The sequence below is a fragment of the Nannospalax galili genome, unplaced genomic scaffold (assembly GCF_000622305.1).
Source record: "Nannospalax galili isolate Female #2095 unplaced genomic scaffold, S.galili_v1.0 scaffold135, whole genome shotgun sequence".
Lineage (NCBI taxonomy): Eukaryota > Metazoa > Chordata > Mammalia > Rodentia > Spalacidae > Nannospalax > Nannospalax galili.
This window is the reverse complement of record NW_008338998.1, coordinates 4,818,735-4,840,673: the sequence shown is the minus strand read 5'-3', so window position 1 is coordinate 4,840,673 and position 21,939 is coordinate 4,818,735. Positions and strand designations below refer to the sequence as shown.

The following is a 21,939-nucleotide window of genomic DNA, read 5'->3' as shown; positions in this document are numbered from 1 at the left end:
TCTGACCAAATTATTATAGACCTCAAAGTATGTCTGTTAAACATCCAAGAAGGTTAGTTCCACCAGTCTGGTATTTTAATTACTGTGTGTCATGTAGATAAATCTTGGGCAAAGACCAGTTGTTCTCAGATAAACCTTACCTAGACATATATTTCTGGATCTCCTATGTATACTTTGTCAGTAGGTTGTAGGAATAATATGATTCTCACTGGTTTTCAAAGCTAGCTAGGCATTGTTTATCTTTCACATTGCCTCACCCCTCCATCATGGTTTTCCCACTTAAGGTGCCCCCATTGCCCCCCTTTCTTCCATAATAATACCCTTCTCCTGTGGTCCTACCTCTCTTGAGCTCCTTCCTTCCCTTTATGCCCTAGGTTCCTCGTATACCCTTCCCTCCCCCACTCCCTTAAACTAACCCAATTTTTATCCATAGCTCCCTTATTAAGGCCTGTTTCCTACTGTTTTTCTCTTTCAGGTTATTTCTTTTCCTTTACCTCCCTGTTTCCTTTCCATTATCCTAGTTTCTGTGGTTACATCTGGTTGCATACTTATTTATCAGAGTCTTGTACTAGGATCCATATATGAGGGAGAACATATGCCGATTTTTTTCCTGAGTCTGTGTTTCTTCACTTAGTATAACAGTTTCTAGTTCCATCCATTTACCTGCAAATTTCATGATTTCATCTTTCTTTACTGCTGAGTAAAACTCCATCATATAAATGAACCACATTTTCATTATCCACTCATCAATTAAGGGACACTTAGGTTGCTTCCATCTCTTAGCTATTGTGAAAAAAGCAGCAACAAACATGAATGTACAAGTGTCTCTGCAATAGGATGAGTTCTTTGGGTATATGCCAAGGAGTGATATAACTGGGTCAAATGGTAGGTTCATTTATAGTTTTTTAAGAGTTCTCCACACTGTTTTCCATAGGGGTTGAACCAGTTTGCAGCCCCACCAGCAGTGGATGAGTGTTCTTTTACTCTCAGAGTAATGTGTACCTTTGACTGAATAAGCCAAGAGCTGATAATAAGGAATTGACAAAAATAAAGGGATGCCAGCTAGTATGTGTAATGTTGTCTTCCAATATGAGTCTGATTTCTTCCATTTGAAATCACTTAATGCTTAATGAAAGTTCTGTACCCATAATAAAATATAAACTCATAACACTGTTGTGAGAGAATGTTCGTAAAGCACAGCACAGCTGAGTACCAGGCAACAAGGCATTAGGGCAACTCCCTGGAAGGACCACTGCCATTTCCTGTAATGCTTTGGGCAAGGGATAAGGTTGGATTCATCTTTTGTAGGAGTCTTGCTAGAGTGAATCAACTTCATTGTTACAAATGAAATACAATAAAAATCTTTATTTGTTGATTGATTGGTTGAATGAGATTGGGTCTTGACATTTTACCCAATTGACCTACAACTTCAAGTCTTAAGTCATCCTCCTGCCTTAGCCTCACAAGTGTGTCACGGGAGTGTATACTATGCTCAAGAAGTTAACATTTTGTGTGCACCACACTCTGTTGTATGAGAAAGCTTTGCTGGTGAGAGTTGAGGGATGTATTATTCTCTCTACCCCCTGTTCTGCTAAGTTCCATGAGCCTTAGCTGCAGAGGCTCCATTGTTGATGTGTCATTTAAAACTGGGCATCCCTCAGACATATATTCTCTGTGTGTGACCTGTTGTGGAACTCTCTAATAACCTCCATTTGTTGCAAAAAGAAGCTTCTTTGACTAGTGGGGTATAGTACATTTGTCTGTAAGATAGAGACCCATATTTAGCATGCATCTTTAAAAAGCATTCCTATTTACTTATTTGTTCTTGTTTAATTTTTATTGATTTTTTGTGTATTTCATACAATGTATTTTGATCCTGTTAAACTCCCTCTGCTATCTGTACCAGTCTTATAATCCCACCAGATTTCATGTATTTTAAGGCCTATTGAGTCAAGTTTGCATCCCTAAATGTTCAGTGTGCATCCAGCCACTGGAGCCTGATTAAGCTATCTACCGTCACACCTTAAAGAAAGCCAGCTCTCCCTCTCCCAGTAGCTATTGGTTGACAATGGTTCCTCTGCTAAGGTACAGGATCCTTACCCATTTCCCCACCCCTGTGCTGGACTTCTGTTTGATTTGCGCTTGTATGATCTTGTGCATGTTGTTATCATTGTTGTAAATTCATATGAATAACTTGCCAACTATCTGGAAAACTCCATTGCCTTGTGATCATCAACCACCTCTGGCTCTTACAGTCTTTCCAAACCTCTTTCACACTGTTCCTTGAGCCATGGGTGGTAGGGATATAGGTTTCCTATTCAAGGATACACATTCTGCAGTATCTTATTCTCTGCACTTTGGCCAGTTGTAGCTTTCTGGGTTATTCATTCTGTTGCATGAGGAAGCTTTGCTGGTGAGAATTGAGATATGCATTAACATTCTTTCCACGCCCTGTTCCACTATGTTCCCTGAGCCTTAGGTATAGAGATTGCATTGTAGATGTGTCACTTAGGGCTGGGCATCTTAGCACCTTACAGATTCTCTGAGTTTGACCAGTTGTGGAACTTTGTAGTCTCCATCTGTTGCAAAAGGCAGCTTCTTTGAATAGTGGTGAGAGGTACACATTGGACTTAAGGCCTGCTCAATGGGAGGGAACGCATGTGTGGTCCTGTAAACATTGTTAAATACACATGGTGGAGAAATTATAAATTCTACAGAAAAACCTACTTTTTTGATCTCATCACATCCCTAAACCAATGTAATTTCTTACTTTATGCTAAATATGTATTCTTATATTTACCGACAGGTATACCCCTCACCTTCATCAAAGTATTCCTATTTAGAGTTCAAATTTGGGCCAGTGAGATGGCTCAGTAGGTAAAGATGCTTGCTGCCAAGGCCTGACAACTTGAGTTTGATCCCTGAGACCCACATGGTAGAATAGAAGAACCTCCTCCAGAAAGTTGTCCACTGACCTCCACATGTGTGCTATGATAGGTGCACAGAAGCATACACAGGTACACACACACACACACACACACACACACACACACACAATGTAAAAAAAATTCAACCTCAAACTAGATTTTAAACCCTTTTTTATAGTAAAAATTTCATAATGCTAGTTGCATCTATTTTAATTTACGTTTTATCCTGTTTTCTGCTGTTGTTCCTTCAGCCTTTGCATGCAAGATTCTTTCCCACTGACTGTTCAGCCTTGTGTGATGCCAAAAGACTGTGAGACTTCAGAGTGGTCCTCCTGGAGTCCCTGCTCCAAGACCTGCCGTTCTGGGAATCTCTCACCGGGAGTCAGGAGCAGGAGCCGAAATGTGAAGCACATTGCTATTGGGGGTGGGCAGGAATGCCCAGAACTTCTGGAGAAAGAGGCCTGCATTATTGAAGGGGAATTTCTGCAGCCATGTCCCAGGTATTTTACATTTGTTAATGTGAATATTTTTAATATGTAACCCCATTTGAAGAGCTGATAGAAAGGTTAGTAACCATAAACATGGCCAAGACTTTCTTTCTTCTGAATCATTCTCAATATAGGAGTTCTGCACTTGGCAATACAGTGCAATACAGACTCTCTCAGCTCAAGTTCTGTTTCCAAAACTTTGTAGTTATGTGGTTTTCACCAAGTTACTTACATCTAGTGTCTCGGTTTGTACATCTGACACTACATTATTTAGTGCTTAATGCATAGTAAATGATCAGTAAGGGTTATTTATTTTTACCTGGTGTGACATACTTAATACTTATAACCACCCCAGAGTCATGCATAGCACCCTAATTGTGCCGGTGAAGCCATTAGATGAAACAGTCTCTGAGGTTGCATAACTAATAAGCAGCAGCACCCTAGTTCTAATCCCCTTCTCTGCCATATCTCATTGCCACTGTGCACCACAATTTCTCTTCCGGAGTCCCTGGGGAGTTAGAGGATATTGGAAAGTGGCTCACCATCTATTATAAGCTGGATTTTAACATCCTGATAGTCATTGCTTTTGCCTGGCTATATTGCACCTGGTAACAGCCTGGGGGTGTTTTTCTTTAGGTTGTTGGTTTGTGGTGAATTCAGTGTTCATAATGACCAAATTCCTCTGTTGCTGTTTATTCAGAAGTCTGTTAAAAATGGATTCATAGAAGTTCATGCTGGGCAGATGCCCTGAACTCTCTGCTACCTACTTACAATAGACATTTTCTAGAGTTTCTTGAAGATCTGAGGTTGAGATTCATTTTTCCAGAAAAAATAAAACAAGGAAAATAGTTTGTTATATAAATTAATTGTTTGTTGGGAAAGGAAAGGTGGATCCATTACAAATCCAACAGATATATTTAAACAGCTGGAATTACAGGTGAGTTACAAATCCAACAGGTGTTCTTTATTGGCTGAACCTGGCTATTCCTTAATCTTGAAATAATGTGTGCTTTGATGAAACACAATCTATTGCTTTTTACCAAAATGACTCCTTAGATTCTTTTTTCTTAGGTTTTGGGAATATGTGTATACAAGCCTAAGGATAGTGGTGGCAAACATCCTACCATAATTTATTATTTTGTCTTTCAGATAATGTTATTCATTTAGAACAAATAGGGTATATTTTTAGAATCAAATTTGTAAAAACTATAAAATCTTTAATAAGTTATACGGTATGATATATTTACTTTGAAAATTGCTGTTAAAAACAAGATGTATTAAACATGTGTGTGTGTGTGTGTGTGTGTGTGTGTGTGTGTGTGTGTGAGTACAGTAGCCTGGCAAGACAGTAGAAGGGCTCTAGATCCTGTGGAGCTGGAGTTATAGGTGGTTATAAACCCCTGTGCATGAGTGCTCAGATCCTCTTCAACAGCCAGCTCTCAAGCCCCTACTTAGATGCTCATCATCCCCTCCTTCAATGGTGCAGTTGGATGCAGCTCGCGACTCTCTACACATTAATTCAAGCTCACAGAATCCATCTCATGGTGTTCATTTTACGTCAATCTTTCAAAACACTGATTTTGAGCTAAACTGATGGTTTGGAGAAAGAATAACTGGGATCTTTTTCTTTTTCAAACCTGGATATACCACTAAGATTTTGTTTCAATGACTTACTAGCTATGGCATCTCAAACAAGCTACATGTCTTCTCTTAGACAGTCCCCTTGATAGTAGAATCATTAATAGCATTGCTGATGCTTCAGGGTCGAAAAGCTGGAGACTAGATATGTAAAATTCCAGGCCCAGTGCATAACAAGTAGAGGGTGAGCATTGCTGTCTGCAGGTATACTTATTTGGTGCTTGGATAAAAAGAATCCTTACTTCTGTAGTAATTACAATAGAAAAGAAGCATTTCTTCTAGGTATTTATGGGGAATTTCCCCATATGGAAGTATAATTTGGAAGGTTTTGATGGTATGCAGGTAGAAATAGAAGCTTGGTTTATCATCATAAATTACTGTGGACCAATAATTATGATAGAGGCAAAAATGAGCTAAATATGAACATTCCATAAAAGGAAAGGGCTTATCAACCAGATGAGAAATTGCCACTTGGAGAGATAGGGTGTTCATACCAATATGCACATGACCCTATATGCCTTTTTTCAGTCAAATAGCCTCGAACTGTGATAATTTAGGAATGCTCACTGTGAGTTTGTATAATGATCTTCGTATGATTGATATTTAATGTCAGGAAATAGAAGCCAGCAGATTACACTGATGATAAGCTGGTCCCCTCTAGTTCTGTTGTTTGAACACATAGCTGAGTTTGGCATATATTTAAAAAAAATAAACAAAACTTTTCAAATGATGAATCTACTGGAAACAAGCATCTTGGAGAATTCACTGAAATACCAATCAGCATTGCCTACAGAGAACGATGTGTTAACCAACGATTCTCCTTGGTTACTGGGAGAATGATGAATAAATAGGACAATGAAATCAGCATCACCTGCCTTCTTGTTTATCTGAATTCTGGGCTGTGGCCTTTACCGCAGGAAATATATACCACACAGCATAAAGGCTATGGATTCACATTTGTTCCTTGCTTGATATTGGTGATTAAAATTCATTGTGAACAATTGAACTGGAAGCAAAAATCTATTAGGGAGCATGAATGCCCATTTCTTACTCCCTGAATTCAGAGCTGGCCACGTGTATCAAACAACTCAATTCACTCATTTCTCCACAGCAGGAAAATGCACATTGCTGTGGGTCTTTATGTTGTTTTGGTCAAACTCTTATAGTATGGTTTGGCTTTATCTTTTCTATTTTTGCTACAAGAAATGTGTTCATTCATTAAGTAAACACTGAACTCTTGTTCTGTGCCAAGCCCAATGTTAAATGCTCAAAAGCCCTCAGAAAACACAATAGATACATGCATGTCCTTCCCTGCAAGGAATTTAAACTTCCTGTTGCAAAGAAAAATCAAACTGAATAAACTTTATTGTTGGTATATTAGATGGAAAAAATACAATACTAATACAAGTTAAAGGGAGAAGCTTCTAGAATTCTGTAATGGATCTGGTCAACACAGGTTATAAAATTAAACAGAGTTGTTACAGAAACCTCATTTGAATAAGGGGAATTTGGGGATATTATTTAAAGGAGATAAATAAGTTAGCCACTCAGGTAATTAGGGGAAACTATTTATTTTAAGAAAAGCATGTAATATATAAGCGTTTTAGTCCCTGTTTATTTACATCTTTCTATTGTATGTTGTTGAGGATTTCTCACCAGCTAGGCTCCACTGACCAGCACTGCAGCTGTGACCAGAGTATCAGTCCTTTAGGCAGCAGTCCATGAAAAGAAGCCTCGCTAAAAGGAGCCCACTTTAAGGCACTACCTGGAATCAGAACACTTTGGAAATTGTTTGGAACAACTAACTTTATTTGAAAGGCATTAAAGTCTGGTCTGTGTTATGTCTTGGGGGGAGTTTTAGAACTGTGTGGGAGTTAGCGTCGTGTACCCTTAAGCTTGTTTCAGAGGTGTGATTTTGAACCTGACCGAAGTATAGCCCCAAATACCTTTCTCCAACATCACATGGTCTATGTATAATTTTTTGCTCTGGTCCCAGCTTCCACATAACACTAAACACCTCCATCCTGTGTTAGGTGGTGAGTGATATGCATGGGAGAGAGAAGATGGTCTCTTAGTCACCTGTGGCCCTGAGCTCATGTAGTTGTCCCCTGCCAGTGGGTATCACCCTCGGTCCCCAAACACTAACAAATATACATATACAAATACCTAAAACCTTTGTTTTATTTATCATATGTCCCAAGTAACATCCAAAACATCATATTGTACATTTCAACTATGGGGAAGGTAAATGCTTTCTAGAACTATACAGGATGAGGCAGAGTTATTTATTAGACAGTCTACATAAAGATAAAGGACAGAGAGCTGTAATATTTGAATGCTTCATATCAAAGAACTAAGGCACATTCTTGCCCCAAAACAGCTATGAACAGAATGCCATTATAGAGGAAGAACCTGCAACTGTCACAGTGAAAGTTGACAAAGAGTCAACTGCAGGCAGGCACCTTTGCAAGAAATGATTCCTCAGATAACCTGCCAGAAACTTCCAGCACCATGAGAGACAACAGCTTTCATATGAAAATAGAGGCTCCACCTCTAAAATGATGATTTAAAGTTTGAAATTGAGTAGCAGACAGCACTGTCAAATGGCGACAGTGACCAATGCAGAGTAAATCTCTGAAAATTTTCAAGGCAGAAGATGCATGGCTAACAGTATCACATAGACTATGTGATTTTACTACATGGAAAAACAAATTTACTAAATATGGTTTCAATATTCTTGTCTGGCACTGACTAGTTGGGCTCTTTAAACTCCTTTTAACTTGCCATTCCTCCCTCATTTCTGGTCTGTGTGAATTTATCTTTATTATGGGTAGGCTAGAAGCCCTTTGCAAAAAGTCTGTCTGCAAACTTGTGCTAAGGGATGGATCTGGGCTCCCAGCATTCCCTTTTGAGTTCCTTGTTAAAAAAATCTCCTGAGATTAGCTTGGTTCTCCCTTACATCTTTAATACACTCAGATCAGTGTTAGACTTTCTAGATAGAACTCCCTTTAACTTAAGCAAACTCTGAAAACTAGAATTTTGTTGGTGACTATTGACTTCTAGCAACCTGTAGAAAAGAGAGTCAAGGGTAAAACCTGGCCTAGCTGTTTCCTTCTTTGGCCTGTTGAAACACTAGAAAGTGCTTTTGAGGCAATGTTCATTCGAAATCTACTTCATCCTGCCTCTGAAATAATCGGTGGATACTTCAGATAGGAGGAGATGGAAAACTTTGATTTATTTTTCATATGAATTTTACATGTGTTCTTCCAAACAAGACAGTATGTGCACTTCTTAAAAGACTGCTGAGTAGTAGTGTTCCTACATAACACCTCGTCCATGGGTATGACTCTCTTGTTAGTTTCTTTCTTCTACCTCATAGAGAGTGACACCTAGAAGAGTGTTTGACTTGTGGTCAATGTTCAGTAAACATTGGATGAAGGAAGCAATGCTTGAATGTTTGAGTGTAGGAAAAGTTCCAGAACAATATTATGCATGCATTCTTTATTCCATGTGTATAGTTATTATATAATGTACATGAATGAATGAAAGACATTTTTGCACAAATAATATGAAATTAGTCCTAACAAGATCTAGCGACATCTACCCCTGACAGGGATGCATACACAGAACTTGCATGGTTTCAGATGGTCTTTGTTGGTAACATGTCTGATTTTACAGATTATAAAAAATCTCTGCTGTTATTAAGGGGGAAACGTGGAAAAGAGGGAGTACATTAACTGGTCGGGGGCAGTGTAGAGGGTTACACAGGAGGAGTGAGAGGAGAGAAAAAGAATGCTTAGATGGTATGAAAATCAGAGGAAAATATATTTGTTTAAATTCCTACTGAAAAATACACATACAGTAAATACCTGAGCACATGTGTATAGCTGAAGGCTCTCTAACAAAAACACAGCACCTGCTTCCCTTTTAGTCAGGGTAATCCAAGACAGTTCCAAAATAATACAGACTATTGCCTGAGCCCATGATTGCCTCCCAGAACTTGAAGGTAAGACCCTATTGCTAAAGACCGGCCATACTTTAGTCACAGGACATGGAGAAATCAAGCTGAAATTGACCTGAAAGCCTCCTCCCTGAAGACTATCTCTCATGGCATCAGAAGATACTATAAAAGCTGCCAGGGGAGAAAATCAATCAGTGGTCCTACCCAGTTGTGAAGTCCAATAAACAACAACTGGTTCATCAAACTGTAGCTATTGGTGCAGTAGTGGCATTTTTATCTTGGAATTAATGAACAGCTGTTTATTGGAATTAAGACCTGCTCAGTGGGAGGGAACTCATTTGTGGTACTGTAAACATAACCAACTACACATGGCTGGAGAAGTCATAGATCCTAGAGAAAAACCTGCTTTTGCCATGTACCTAGACCAATGTAATTTCTTACTTTATTTTAAATATGAAACCTCATATTAAAGACGATTGTGCCTTTCACCCCTCACCAAAGAAGCTTCTTTGTGCAGCAGACGGAGACTACTGCTGAGTTCTAGAACTGGTCAAACAGAGAATAAGTGTCTGTCAGATCCCTAATCCTAAGTGACCCATCTTCAATGCAACCTCTGTACTTAGGATGAATGAATCTCTTAACTCTCACCATAGAGCTTTTCTCATGTAGCAGATGGTGATTAACACAGACATTTATAATTGGCAAATGTGCAGAGAACAAGAAGTGGCAGTGTTTGTCTCTGAATCACAAACCTATATCAAACCTCTTCTTCCCAAAGCTCGGGGATCACTGTGAAAGAGGAGGCAGAATGATTGCAAGAGCCAGAGGGGGTACATGACTACAAGGAAATAGAGTCTTCCAGACAGCTGGTCACTTACTCATATGAACTTATAGCAATGGTGACAGCATGCAGAAGTCCTGTGTAAGCTCAAATCGGACAAAATTCCAAAATAGACGTAGGGTAGTGAGTAAGAAATCCCAACCCACCTAAAGAACTTTCGTTAATGATGGCTGCTGAGAAGGGGAAAGACAGTGTCTTATAGGGATGGGACTCTTGGTGGCCCCAGTGAATGTGAATGGATCCACACTGAGGGACATTTGGGAACACAAATTGCACTCTATAGGCCATATATACATGCATATATATATGTGTATATGTATATATGACTACATTAAATTCGGGGGGATGTGGGGGGAGGTGCAGAGAAGGGGAATCTAAGTACCATCAAACTAAATTGTATGGAAATCACAAAAAATAATAATAAAAGAAAAGAAAAGAAAAATAAAGCTAGGCGCAGTGACATACACCTTTAATTCTAACACTTGGAAACCAGAGGCAGGCGGATCTCTTTGAGATCAAGACCAACCTGATCTACATAGTGAGTTCCAGGCTATAGGGAGACCGTGTTTCAAAAAGACAAAAAAATTTAAAAAATAAAATAAATAAATAAATAAAATCTCTGTTGTCATTGGGTGTGCAACTTCAGAAAGGGCAAGAATGAGATCACAGTCTGAATTTGTTCAAAGCTTGGCTTCTAACAAACATTACCAATCACATCTTTTGAATCTTCTATCATTGATTTCTCTCACTTATCGCCACACGCATAATATAAGTTCAATAATGAGTTGTCAGATAAATTAATGGATTCTTTAAGGAAGAATTGTTTTAGCTGTTTAAATTAAACAGATTTATACAGCAATTGAGAAGCAAGGAGCCATACCCTGGAACCCTTTGGAGAATCTATTTCAGAAAGGAAACAAGTTTTCTAAGAATTGGAAATTATTTCCTCAGGACACTGGTACCTTTTTTATTGAATCTATCTATTACTGGTGCATGTGGTTTCATGAGTCCTCCTGGACAGAAGATTTGTTCCCCAGTTAGTTTAAGAAAGTTAACGTACTGTTAAGTGCTGTGCATGGTGATAGAAGTCTATTAATAATACATATGTGCAGTTTAGCTAGAAAAGCCATCTGCTGAAGAGCAGAGAACCTTGCACTGCAGAGTAGCTTTCCATAATCAATAGCCTACTCTATCCAATAAAAAATTACTAGAGCATAAAATGTATAAAGGCTTGACCAGTTCCCTTTGTGTTGATCATCTGTTCAGCAAAAAATGACAAGTTAATTCTTTTCCAAGTGCATTTAGAACTTTAAAAGGACAACAGACATTATCATAAATTAGTCACGCTGCAGAGCACTGATTTTTAATACACTCACACATTTAATTTGAATACCTTGAGCTCGGGTTTCAGTTCTAAGAGTGTTTGCAAATCTATATGTGCTCAGTCAAAACATGACCATTAACTAATGCAATTATTCTTTCAATCTGTCATCATTAAATCACTTAAGATTCTATCCCATGTTGCTATGCTTCAAGTCTCAGTGTTTAAAAGAGGGAGAGAGGCAACCCACATTCTGTAAGTAATCCTGAGCCTTATGAAATTGCCAAAGCTTAGACTCTCTAAAGGTAGAGGCCGCTGCGAAGCTGATGCTTCTCCTTTTCTAACTTTGTCTTTGCTAATTTAGAACAGCTATACTCATTGCTTGACAGAATTGGGGGTTTTGTTGTTTCACTTTTTACTTGTCCATTTCTCAGTGTACAGGATAGTTTGATTACAGCATTCCTTGACATCTGACAATGGTGATATCAATGTAGCATTTCTGTCTCAATGTAGATGCACTGATTGATAATTCCCTAAGAGCAGACGAGTTATGGGGGAAGTGGGCAATAGGCTTCAGACATGGGTACATAGATTCAGAAAATAGATTCCAGAAGGCAATTGAAAAGATGGAACGAACTGGATTATACAGCTACAGTGCATGATTGGGCCCCGATGTCTGGAATGTTAGCCTCTTTCTTGAGCTATATCACTTGAAGATTCAGTGCCAAGAAATTGTATTTTTTGTATGTGGGGCAAAAAAACATAAAGGAATCATTTTTTATTCTGGCTTTTCTCATCCACTTCATGTTTAATCCTTTAGAAGGTTATCTCCACTTTCAAGCACTTCCAGAATCTAATCTCTTCTCTCCATACTCAATATGACTGCTGTAGTTGAAGACACTGTCTCTCCTAGACTAAAGTTTCCAATCTGTCTCCTTTCCCCACATTACCCACACATTCTTCCTTCTCTAGCTGGGTGATGTTTTAAACTCTGAAGTTTTTCATCATGTCACCACTCTTGCCTAAACTTCCTACTATTCTCATTGTGTTTTGAAAACACAGTCCTTACTCTAGTCTGTAAGTCTCTATATGTAGCCCACCTGCAGACCACTCTATCTCCTGGATATGCCCCTCTCCTTAGAGCACCACCCTAATACATTGGGCTGTCATTCCCAGAGGGGGCCAAGCACCGTCTCACATAGACCTTTGAACATGCTCAGTGAGTGACCTGTTAGGACACTCCTGTCTCCTGGGACCTATGTTGACTGCTTATTTTTTATCTGACATTGTACTACATACGGATACATTTATGTCTCCCTATCCCACTAGAGGATACTCTTCCTTAGATCTGAGACTGTGTAAAGTCACAGCACAGAGTTGGAGCTCTTACTTATTGAGGAAACGATGAGTGGGCATACCTTGAATAAAGAAGTGCACTTCCCATCTGAAGAGACTTGTTTGGTTTCCTGGGGGCCTGCTTGACAACACCTTTGTTGGGCTTTTGTCTCTCATACTTAACTTTGCATTAACTTGACTATGTTTTTGGGAGTTGTCTTCCCTGGAGTATAGCCCCAGTATCTGGATTCCTAGGCTTCCTCTTTCTTGGAGGTTTGGGCTTTTAGAGTGGCTGAAGTTGCTCACTCCCCAACAGCAGGGCCACCAGAGCTGATCTCACATGAGTAAATGGACAATTTAACCAACAAATTGATCAAAAAGCAGTGTGAAGGGTTTGATTTCAGGGCTTTAAAAGTTACTACTCCCCTTTAGAGAGTTGCCTTTGGCATCAGCTAATGGGAATTTGAATTTTCACAATTCGAGAATCGTTTGCTTGTTTTATACCTCATTCTGTTTTTAAATATTATCTCCTGAGAGTGTTTAAATTTGACCCAATGAGACCACAGTGGTCTAATTACAAAGCAACTGGCTAGTAGATATTCTAAAACTATGTGTGTGATTAGAAGAGAATTGTTTTGGTATTATGAAATTTTATGGGTCAGGCATCACTGACAGCAGCATCAGGACCAAGAAATGTTATGGGTCAGACATCACTGACAAGAGCATCAGGACCAAGGGAGGGTATTTGTTTTGGTTTCAATCCAGAACACGTTTTCTCAAATCTGCACCAGCATTTGCTTGCTCTTGAAATACTCAGGCAGGTAGCCACCTGTTGTTTATTGAACTTGCACTCAATATCACCAACTCAGTTACCTTCATGGGTTTTCCGTGCACTGTTACAACAGAGGCAGGTAAACCTGACTTTGAATCCTACTGTGCCACTTATTTATGAGACACTGGAAGAGTCCCTTTTTATACCCATTCTCTCATCTTTAAATGGTAAACAATATTTTTATTATAGAATTATTTGGAGTACAAACTGAAGTAATGCATCTTCATTCATTAATGTAGGCCTAACACAGAACAAGCAGGCAGGATATGTCAGCTGCTATATTTACAGTTTCAGGGATCTTTTGCGACACCCTAGCAGCCCAAATAAATTAATGCCATGTTTACTCTGTTCATCTAGACCTTCAGGAAAAAAGCAAATTGATCCTATACACCTGCAAGGTGGCATGAAAATTGATTCATTTCTTTCTTTTCGTGTTCATCTACTCTACTGGAGGCATTTCCACAGCCCAATTCAGAGTGCTGCTCCTCAAAGGACTTAGGACTCAGGTCTCTGAGACTCTCTATATTCCCCTCCTGTGCAGGAGGACAAAATGAGGATGTGTTGAAAGGTACTGAGTTGGAGACAGGGGTTTGGAATAGCCTGGTCTTTGACACAGGCTCAGGCATTAAAGAGAATGTCGCAGACTTGGAAAGCCAGCATTTCCTGAGGCTGCAGGCCTGTCACCTTAAGTGCGTCTAAAGAAGCAAGAGAGTAACGTTTGGCTCACCACAGTCCTTTGATTTCTTATTCTGTCAGATCCTAGAGACACCCTCTTAGGCTGGTGGAGTTGAGGATGCTCAGTTTTCATGGCTTCTCAGTGATTTGTGACTAAACATAGATGAGGCTTTTGGAAAACATAAAGTAAAGAAAGATGAGCAAAGATTATGAAAAGGCCCATATTTTTAAAAAGATCACAGAAGACCTTTACTTGGTGCTTTCTTTGTTGCCTCTTGCTGAGCTGGTATTTTCTAAAATGGTAAACAATAGTGATAGTGATAAATGCCCCCATTTTCCTTTAGAGATTTTTTTTGTCCATTGCCACTGAGTAGAAGTTGGATGTTTTTGGTAAATGAACTCACAACAGAAATGTGTTCCTTTATGTAAAACTATACTCATTAAACTTTCTTTGCATTTTTATTCACAATGACTTCCAAAACCTATCAATTGCTAATTCTTATAGGGTTGTGAAAAATTAATTGGAAAGGCAATTTAAACAGTATGATCCATTCCTTTCCTCTCTAAGTTGGTATTGGTCAGAGTATTTTGTCACACAAACTAGAACACTTGGGGTAGAGCAGGTCGACATAGATGTCCCATCTACAGCTGAGAACTCACAGCCACTTAATCTCTATACTAACCACTGCCCACAGTAAAAAGAGGTCTCTCTGATCAAGGTTGAAAGCGCCATAAAGCTCTGGGCATAAGTATAATATTTAGAAGGTATTTTGACAAAATGACCATCTAGCAAAACAACAGTAGGTTCCCCCTTATGGCTTATAACCTCCCCAGCCATGAACTATTTACCAGATTTACACTGCCAGGCATGAATTCCTTTCCATGGAGCAGGCCTCAAATCTAGTCAGAAATACCCTAGTGATAGTCATAGCACTATTGCATCAGTGGGCATGTCTTGCCTGAAAGCTGTAGCATGGAAAGTCCAGTGCAGAGTAAGACCTAACATAGAACTTTTGATGAAACTTATGAAATCCTCATGATAAATATGTGTGAGTGTGTGTATGTGTGTGTGTATACATGTACTGAGGCAGCAATGGACAAATAACACACAGAGAAGGATATAAAAAAAGGGAAGGACGGGTATGTAGATCAGTTGGTAGAGTGCTTGCCTATCATTCATGAAGCCCTAGGTTTAATCCCTAGCATTGCATAAATAAGATGTGATGGGACACGCCTGTAATTGGAGCACTAGAGGTAGAGAAGGAAGATCAGGAATTCAAGGTCATCCTTGGCTACATAGCAAGTTTCAGTTCAAGGTCACCCTAAGATATTTTGGACCCTATATCAAAAAAGTGGGGGAGGGGAGAGGGCTGGAGAGATGGCTCAAGAGTTAAGAGCACTGGCTGCTCTTCCAAAGGATCCAGGTTCAGTTCCCAGCATATACATGGTGGCTAACAACTGTTTGTAACGACAGTTCCAGGGGATCCAACGCCCCCTTCTGACCTCCATTGGCATTATACAACATGGATACACTTACATAGTGTACTAGTTTGTTTCTTCATTGCTCTGACAAAACACTCTGACCACTTCCAACTTGGGGAGGAAAGGGTTTATTTATCTTATATCTCCCAGGTCACCGTTCATCAGGGAGCCCAAGGTAGGAACTCAGGGCAGGAACCTGGAGGCAGGAGCTGGAGCACAGGCCGTGGAGGAATGCTGCTTACTGGCCTTCTCCCCTGGCCCCTGCTCAACCTGCTTTCTTATGCAACACAGGCCCACCACCTGCCCAGGGATGGCACCACCCACAGTGGGCTGGGCCCTCCCACATTAGTGATCAAGAAGATGCCCTCAGACATGGCCACAGGCCAGTCCAATAGAGACAACTCCCCAATTGAGGCTCCCTCAACCCAGGTGTGTCAAGTTGACACTAAAGCTATCCAGTTAAAAATAATAAATAAAATATTTTTTAAAAGGGGGAGGAAATAGAATTAATATTTTACTATGAATCAGCTTCAATGTTTGGATGATTATCTGCAGCTTATGAATGCAAGAATAGAACTGCTGACCAAATCAAAGGATTAAGTGCCAAGGCTCTTACTCAGACCAGGTTGGTGTGATTCTAAAGCTGGCTGTGGTCGCCAGCATAGTGCCTACATCTTTCTGCCTGTCTTCCTTGATGACTGTATCATAGGCACCTTGGAGTAAGTCAGATTCTATAGCTAGCGTTCTTTAGAGCCTTCTTTAGGAGACTCATGGGAGAACACTTGAAGTAGAAGAGCTGAGTGACCATCCAGTCCTACAGTCAGTCCCCAATTCACTGTATTTGCCCTAAAATAGGGCGTTACCTGTGTCTCAAGACTTAGAGATGAGGGAGACAAGTCCTGTGTGTGTGTATGTGTGTGTGTGTTGCATATGTTTGTATGTAGTATATGTGGGAGTGGTATATATGTGTATGTGTTTGTGAGTGTGAATGTGCAGGAGTGTGCATGCATGAGTGTATATGCATATGGATTCCAGAGAACAATGCTGAATGTTTTCCTCAATCCCACTCCATGTGGTGTTTGAGACAAGGTAGTTCATTAAAACTAGAGCTCACTTACTCATCCAGACTGGTTGGCCAGAAAGCTCCAGTTTTTTATGTGTACGTTGAGTATCTGAACTCAGGTTCTCACACAGGCTCAACTGAGCCATCTACTCAGTTCTTTGGACACAGCTTTAAACTTGGAAAAAAACATGCGAAAATGAAATACTAAGAGAAAGGGAGAAAATTTGAGTTATAAGAAACCAAATGGATTGTGTAAATCTTTTTTACAAGGGGCTTTTTACAAGACTGATGATTCTAAGCTTTCAAGCTTTTTAGAATGATGACATTCATTGGGAAGAATTTGGTCAATGTCAGGATTTTTACAGATTTTCTTCTTTATTTTGACATCTGTTACTGAAATTTGAGTTTTACCCTAGTTTCTGTAATTCCATGGTCTTGGCAACATGATAATTTTTAAATTGTTTTCTAAGAAATCACATAGCTGATAAATCTTAAGAATGTTTTTAGGTTTTCTTTATCATTTCAGAAGGTAATGAGTCTGTTCATATGTCTGAGAATGCTCTGGGTTATGTTAATTGTTTGGGTTTGAGGACTGCTATAATAACCAATAAAAGGAAATTATATCTGAAAATCTTTCTCAGATTTTCACAGAATGATTGTTGTGATGTGAAAACTTTGTTTTAAGTTGTATGCAAACTCTATTGTATTTTACTCTTTTTTGCATTTCTAGAATCTTTCTATTTTTGTGTATATAAGTGTTTTGCCTGCATGTATGTAAGCACACCATCTGATCTGTGTAATGCTGCCAGAGGTCAGAAGGGAGCATTGGATCTCCTGGAACTGGAGTTACAGTTGGTTGTGAGCCACCATTTGGGTGCTGGAAACTGAACCCAGGTCCTCTGCAAGAGCAGCTGTGCTTTTAACCTCTGAGGTATCTCTCCAGTCCCTAGAATTTTTTTTTCCTTATTTTTGTTCTAACCAATTATGAACCAGGGAGACCCATTCCTAAGTCAGTTTAAAGAACTGCACGCTGCTTATGTTGAAAAAAATTCATTGATCAAATATAGTGGCATGTAGAGTATTAAGGCATTTTATCATATATTTAACATACATTTTAACACACTCACCTCAACATCTGTATCCCAATATCAGGGTTGCAAATGAGGATAAAGTGTTTCTTAAATCAGGATTGAGATGTTACAGACCTATTGGCCTATTTGAAAAAAAAAATATTCACAAGCTTATACATTATTTGGCTAATTCAAAAAGAAAATCTGACTTCCACACAGAGTCAACTGAAGTCTATGAAGTAAAGCCTGATGGTAATTCTAGCTGTTGTTAAGTCAGGCTTATTGTGTCTCCAGAGCTTTCCTCTTAGTTCTCCGCTGTCTTCCAGTTTCACACTGAGACATACCCATGACTTGCCTTATTATCTTTCTTCATTCTGCTTACCCTGGGCTTTTTCTAGAAAATCAAAGGGATTTAGCAATCCAAAGCCAGTAGATGTCTTCCTCCACGGGGAGAGATGAGCTAGAAAGAAGGTCATCATTTGCTTATATCAGAAATGTGTCTTCCTCATTATTTCTCATTCTTTTAAACAACTCAAACCAAACAGGTATTCCTGGAGAACCTCTGAATGGAATGGATGCCACGTCTCTTTTCTCCTGGAGCAACAGGATCTCCTCTGGCATGAGACAGGAACAGTATGCGGTGGTGGGATACAGACCCGGGAGGTGTACTGTGCTCAGAGCCTACCAGCAGCCATGGCATCGAGGGCCAAGGAAGGTAGGCAGTTGACACCCGGGAAAGAGGGTACTGCTAGCTGGAAGTGGAGTCCACTCCAACACAAGTTCAGTAATTTTCTTGAATGTACACATTTTTAAATTTTTTTATTTTTTATTTTTATTTTATGTGTATGAGTGCATTGCCTGCATGTATTTAAGTGCATCATGTGCATGTAATGCCCATGGAGAACAGAAGAAGATATCAGACCTCCTCAACTGGATTTATACAAGATTGATACCTGCCATGTGAGTGTTGGGAAATGGATCGAGGTCCTCTGCAAGAGTAGCTCATGGTCTTAACCACTGAGTTACCTCTCCAGCTCCGAGACTGCACATCATGAACATTCATAGATTTGATATTCATTTTGACCATTTTATACACTACCCTGTAATTCTTCAACTTGCACTAATTTTGACTAGTATAAGCTATCAATAATAAAATGAACATCTTCCACTTCCACTATAGGGCCATTATGAAAGTTGAATGAGAAACTCCACCTAAGGTGTATGCTTCACTGAGACAGGAATGAATGAATAGCATTCCTTTTGCCCCACCCACGGCTCAGGGACCATCGCAAAAGAGTGGGAGGAAAGATTGTAAGAGCCAGGAGGGGGTGCATGACCATATGGAAACAGAGTCCTACACGCTCCTGGGAACCCACTCATATGATTCAGCATATGTGTCAGCATACACAAGTCCCTCCGAGATTTTTTTAAAACTAATATGTATTTGTTCTTTGAAAATTTTCACATATTTACATAATATATTTTGATCATATCCATTCACCCTTACCTTCCTCCAGCTCCCCCTAGTGCCCTCTACTTTTCTTTCCCCACTTCATGTGTTTTTTTGTTGTTATCAATAACCCCCTAAGTCCAATTTGTGTTGCCCATATGCACATAGTTGTGGGGTCAACCATTGGGGAATGGGAAATCTACCAGTGGCCACATCAAAGGAGAGTGACTTTCCCTCTCTTAGAAACCATCAGCTGCTAATAGCTCCTCACCAAGGGTCAGGTCTCAGGGGCATCTCCCCCATTTATGTTGGAAATTTGACTGACTTGGTTTTGTGCAGGCCTTATGCAGGTAACCACAGGTGGTATGAGTCAATGTGTCCACAGCCATGTCATGTCCAGAAGTCTGTGTTTCACAGCTCTCTTCATCCATCAGCTCTAACAGTCTTTCTGCCCATACTTCTACTATGTTCCCTGAATCTTGGATGGGGGAGATTAATATATGATCCATCCATAGCTGAACCTTCACAGTTACATCTGTTTGGCACTTTGACCAGCTATGAATCACTACATTAACTATTACCCACTGCAAAAAGAAGCTTCTATGACCAAAGTTGAGAGCAACTCAAATCTATGGGTATAAATATTTAGAAGGCAGTTTGAAAGCATAGCCATTTAACATAACAAAAAGAGTATGCTTCCCCCTCAAGGTCTATGATAACCCCATCCTTAGTCTTTTGACCCTGTTTACAGTGCCAGGCATGAAATCCCACCTGAGGAGCAGCTTGCCATCACATTCAATCAGAAAGTGATTGGTTAATGCTGTAACCATCATCCCACTATTGCATCAGTGGGCATATCATACCATGCAGGTCAGTATTATAGCATTCAGAGTCTAGCACTTGAGACCACTGATGTCTTTTCACTTCTAGCAGCCTACACAGCACCTTCTGGCACTATGTAAGCTTGCCAGAAGCAAGAGAGTTTCCTGGAAAGTCTAGATTGAGTTCTCTATGTCCTCCATCCAAAGTGAGTAATATCTTCAGCACTAAGGTCTTACCTTCTCGGGGTGGTAGGCAACCAAGAGCAATGGCAATAGCGTGTATTGTTTCACGTACCTCTGATACATCCCTAGCCAGTAACTCATAGGGAGAGATTCTGTGCCTGGCACTGAGATTTTGATGTAGTAACCCATGTCCTCTATCCACCTATGGAGAGTACTTCAATTTGGTCTCCTTTTTTTATAGACTATTTTTTCTTACCAACTAGTGGGTTTCTATAAGTTTTCTTCATACATCCTTAGTTTTCATTAACTCACTCCTCACCCTGCTCTCCCCTGTTTTATTAAATTGGTGAATGTGTACATTTCTACAGACACATCCCTTTCAAATATCAAGAGTCCACCATTTTATTGCCAAATTTTAATTTATCTAAAAAGGATAAGGAGAGGAGCTGGAAAAGGAGGCAAAGATAGAAGATTTATTCACGTAACAGTTCTCTGTTAAAGGGTACAGTCTCAACTGTGGCCCAGTTGATGCAGAGTTTAGGATGATGAGGATGTTGACTAGAAAACTTACTCAGATTTATGCAAGTTGATTGAATAAAAAACCAAAAGTAGATAACAGTGCCTGCATTCTAGAAGAATGTGTGGCTTTTATCAGCTGCTTAGGGAACAGAGGTTGTACCCTCCGCAGTTGTGCTAGGCATGGGAGCAGTTTCTGGGGCTTGGGAAGCATGAATACAACTTCTGAGGACTTTGGTCCCGAAAACAAGATGCAAGCTTTCTCACTGTGGCAATGTGTGCTTTTTATTCCCTGAGGCTTTTCCTGCTAGATGCCCTTTTATGACAAGAACTCTCAGAGTTCCAGAAGCATCTATAGCTGTGAGCTGAGCTGATCACCTTGTGGGACAAGTCTTACAGACACTTTAGCGTCTTCAACAACTGATGCACACCCAGTACTAGCATTGCTTTAAAAGCAATAATTATTTTTCCTTCTATAGTTTCAGTTATAGAAAGTAACAACTTGCATATTTTATGTTTTGAGACAAAATAAGATTTGCCATTCTTCTTCTGAATTTGGAAAAACAGAATTTAGACTAATAGCTACAGGTTATCCTTTCAAATATTAGGGATCTATCTATCTCATCTCATCTCTTTAACTGGTGACTACAGTTTTAGAATCTTCAGGGACAAATACATAAATAAAAATTTTATAAAACAGGTATAGTATGACTTACCTATTTTCTACTTCAATTTTTAAATCTTTTATCAAAATTTTAATTTTCCCAAAGTTTCATTTATAAAACATAATGATATTTTTAGAAAAGAAAAAAGCTCAGTTTTGATGATGTGGGTGGTGTGTTTGTAGATGAGGTGGTTTCAAAAATGAGGAAACAGCTAGATGTGGTGGCACACACCTTTAATTTGTGGGTTCTGGGGATCAAATGAAGGTTGTAGTCTTAGTGACATCATATACGTTTGCCCAGTGAACCATCTCTCTTGCCATTAAAAATATTTTTTTTACAATTGATAATATTCAGTTTCTTTTCAAAAATATTCTGTCATACCCAAGCTATATTGGCTGTGTATAAGGTACTATCATTATAAATGTGCCCCCCTCCAGGGACTGGAGAGAGGCTCAGCAGTTAAGTGCACTGACTGCTCTTTCAGAGGAACTGGGTTTTGTTCCTAGCACCTACACTGCAGCTAAGAATCATCCATAACTCCAGTTCAAGGGGACCTGACACCCTCTTCTGACCTCCATGGGTATTGCATGACACAGGTACACTTACTTGCAGGCAGTACATTCATACACATAAAGTAAAACTAATAAATAATAAAATATTAAGTGTGCCCT

General features: G+C 39.5%; 1 protein-coding gene across 1 annotated transcript in view; it reads left to right on the top strand.

Moving 5' to 3' along the window:
• The window catches only part of Thsd7b (thrombospondin type 1 domain containing 7B), a 571,555-nt gene that overhangs the window by 23,024 nt on the left and 526,592 nt on the right, over window positions 1–21,939 (top strand). Inside the window, exons 2-3 of the mRNA XM_029563816.1 lie at window positions 3,179–3,427; window positions 18,179–18,348. Coding sequence (XP_029419676.1) covers window positions 3,179–3,427; window positions 18,179–18,348 — 419 coding nt within the window. The remainder of the gene's footprint in view (window positions 1–3,178; window positions 3,428–18,178; window positions 18,349–21,939) is intronic.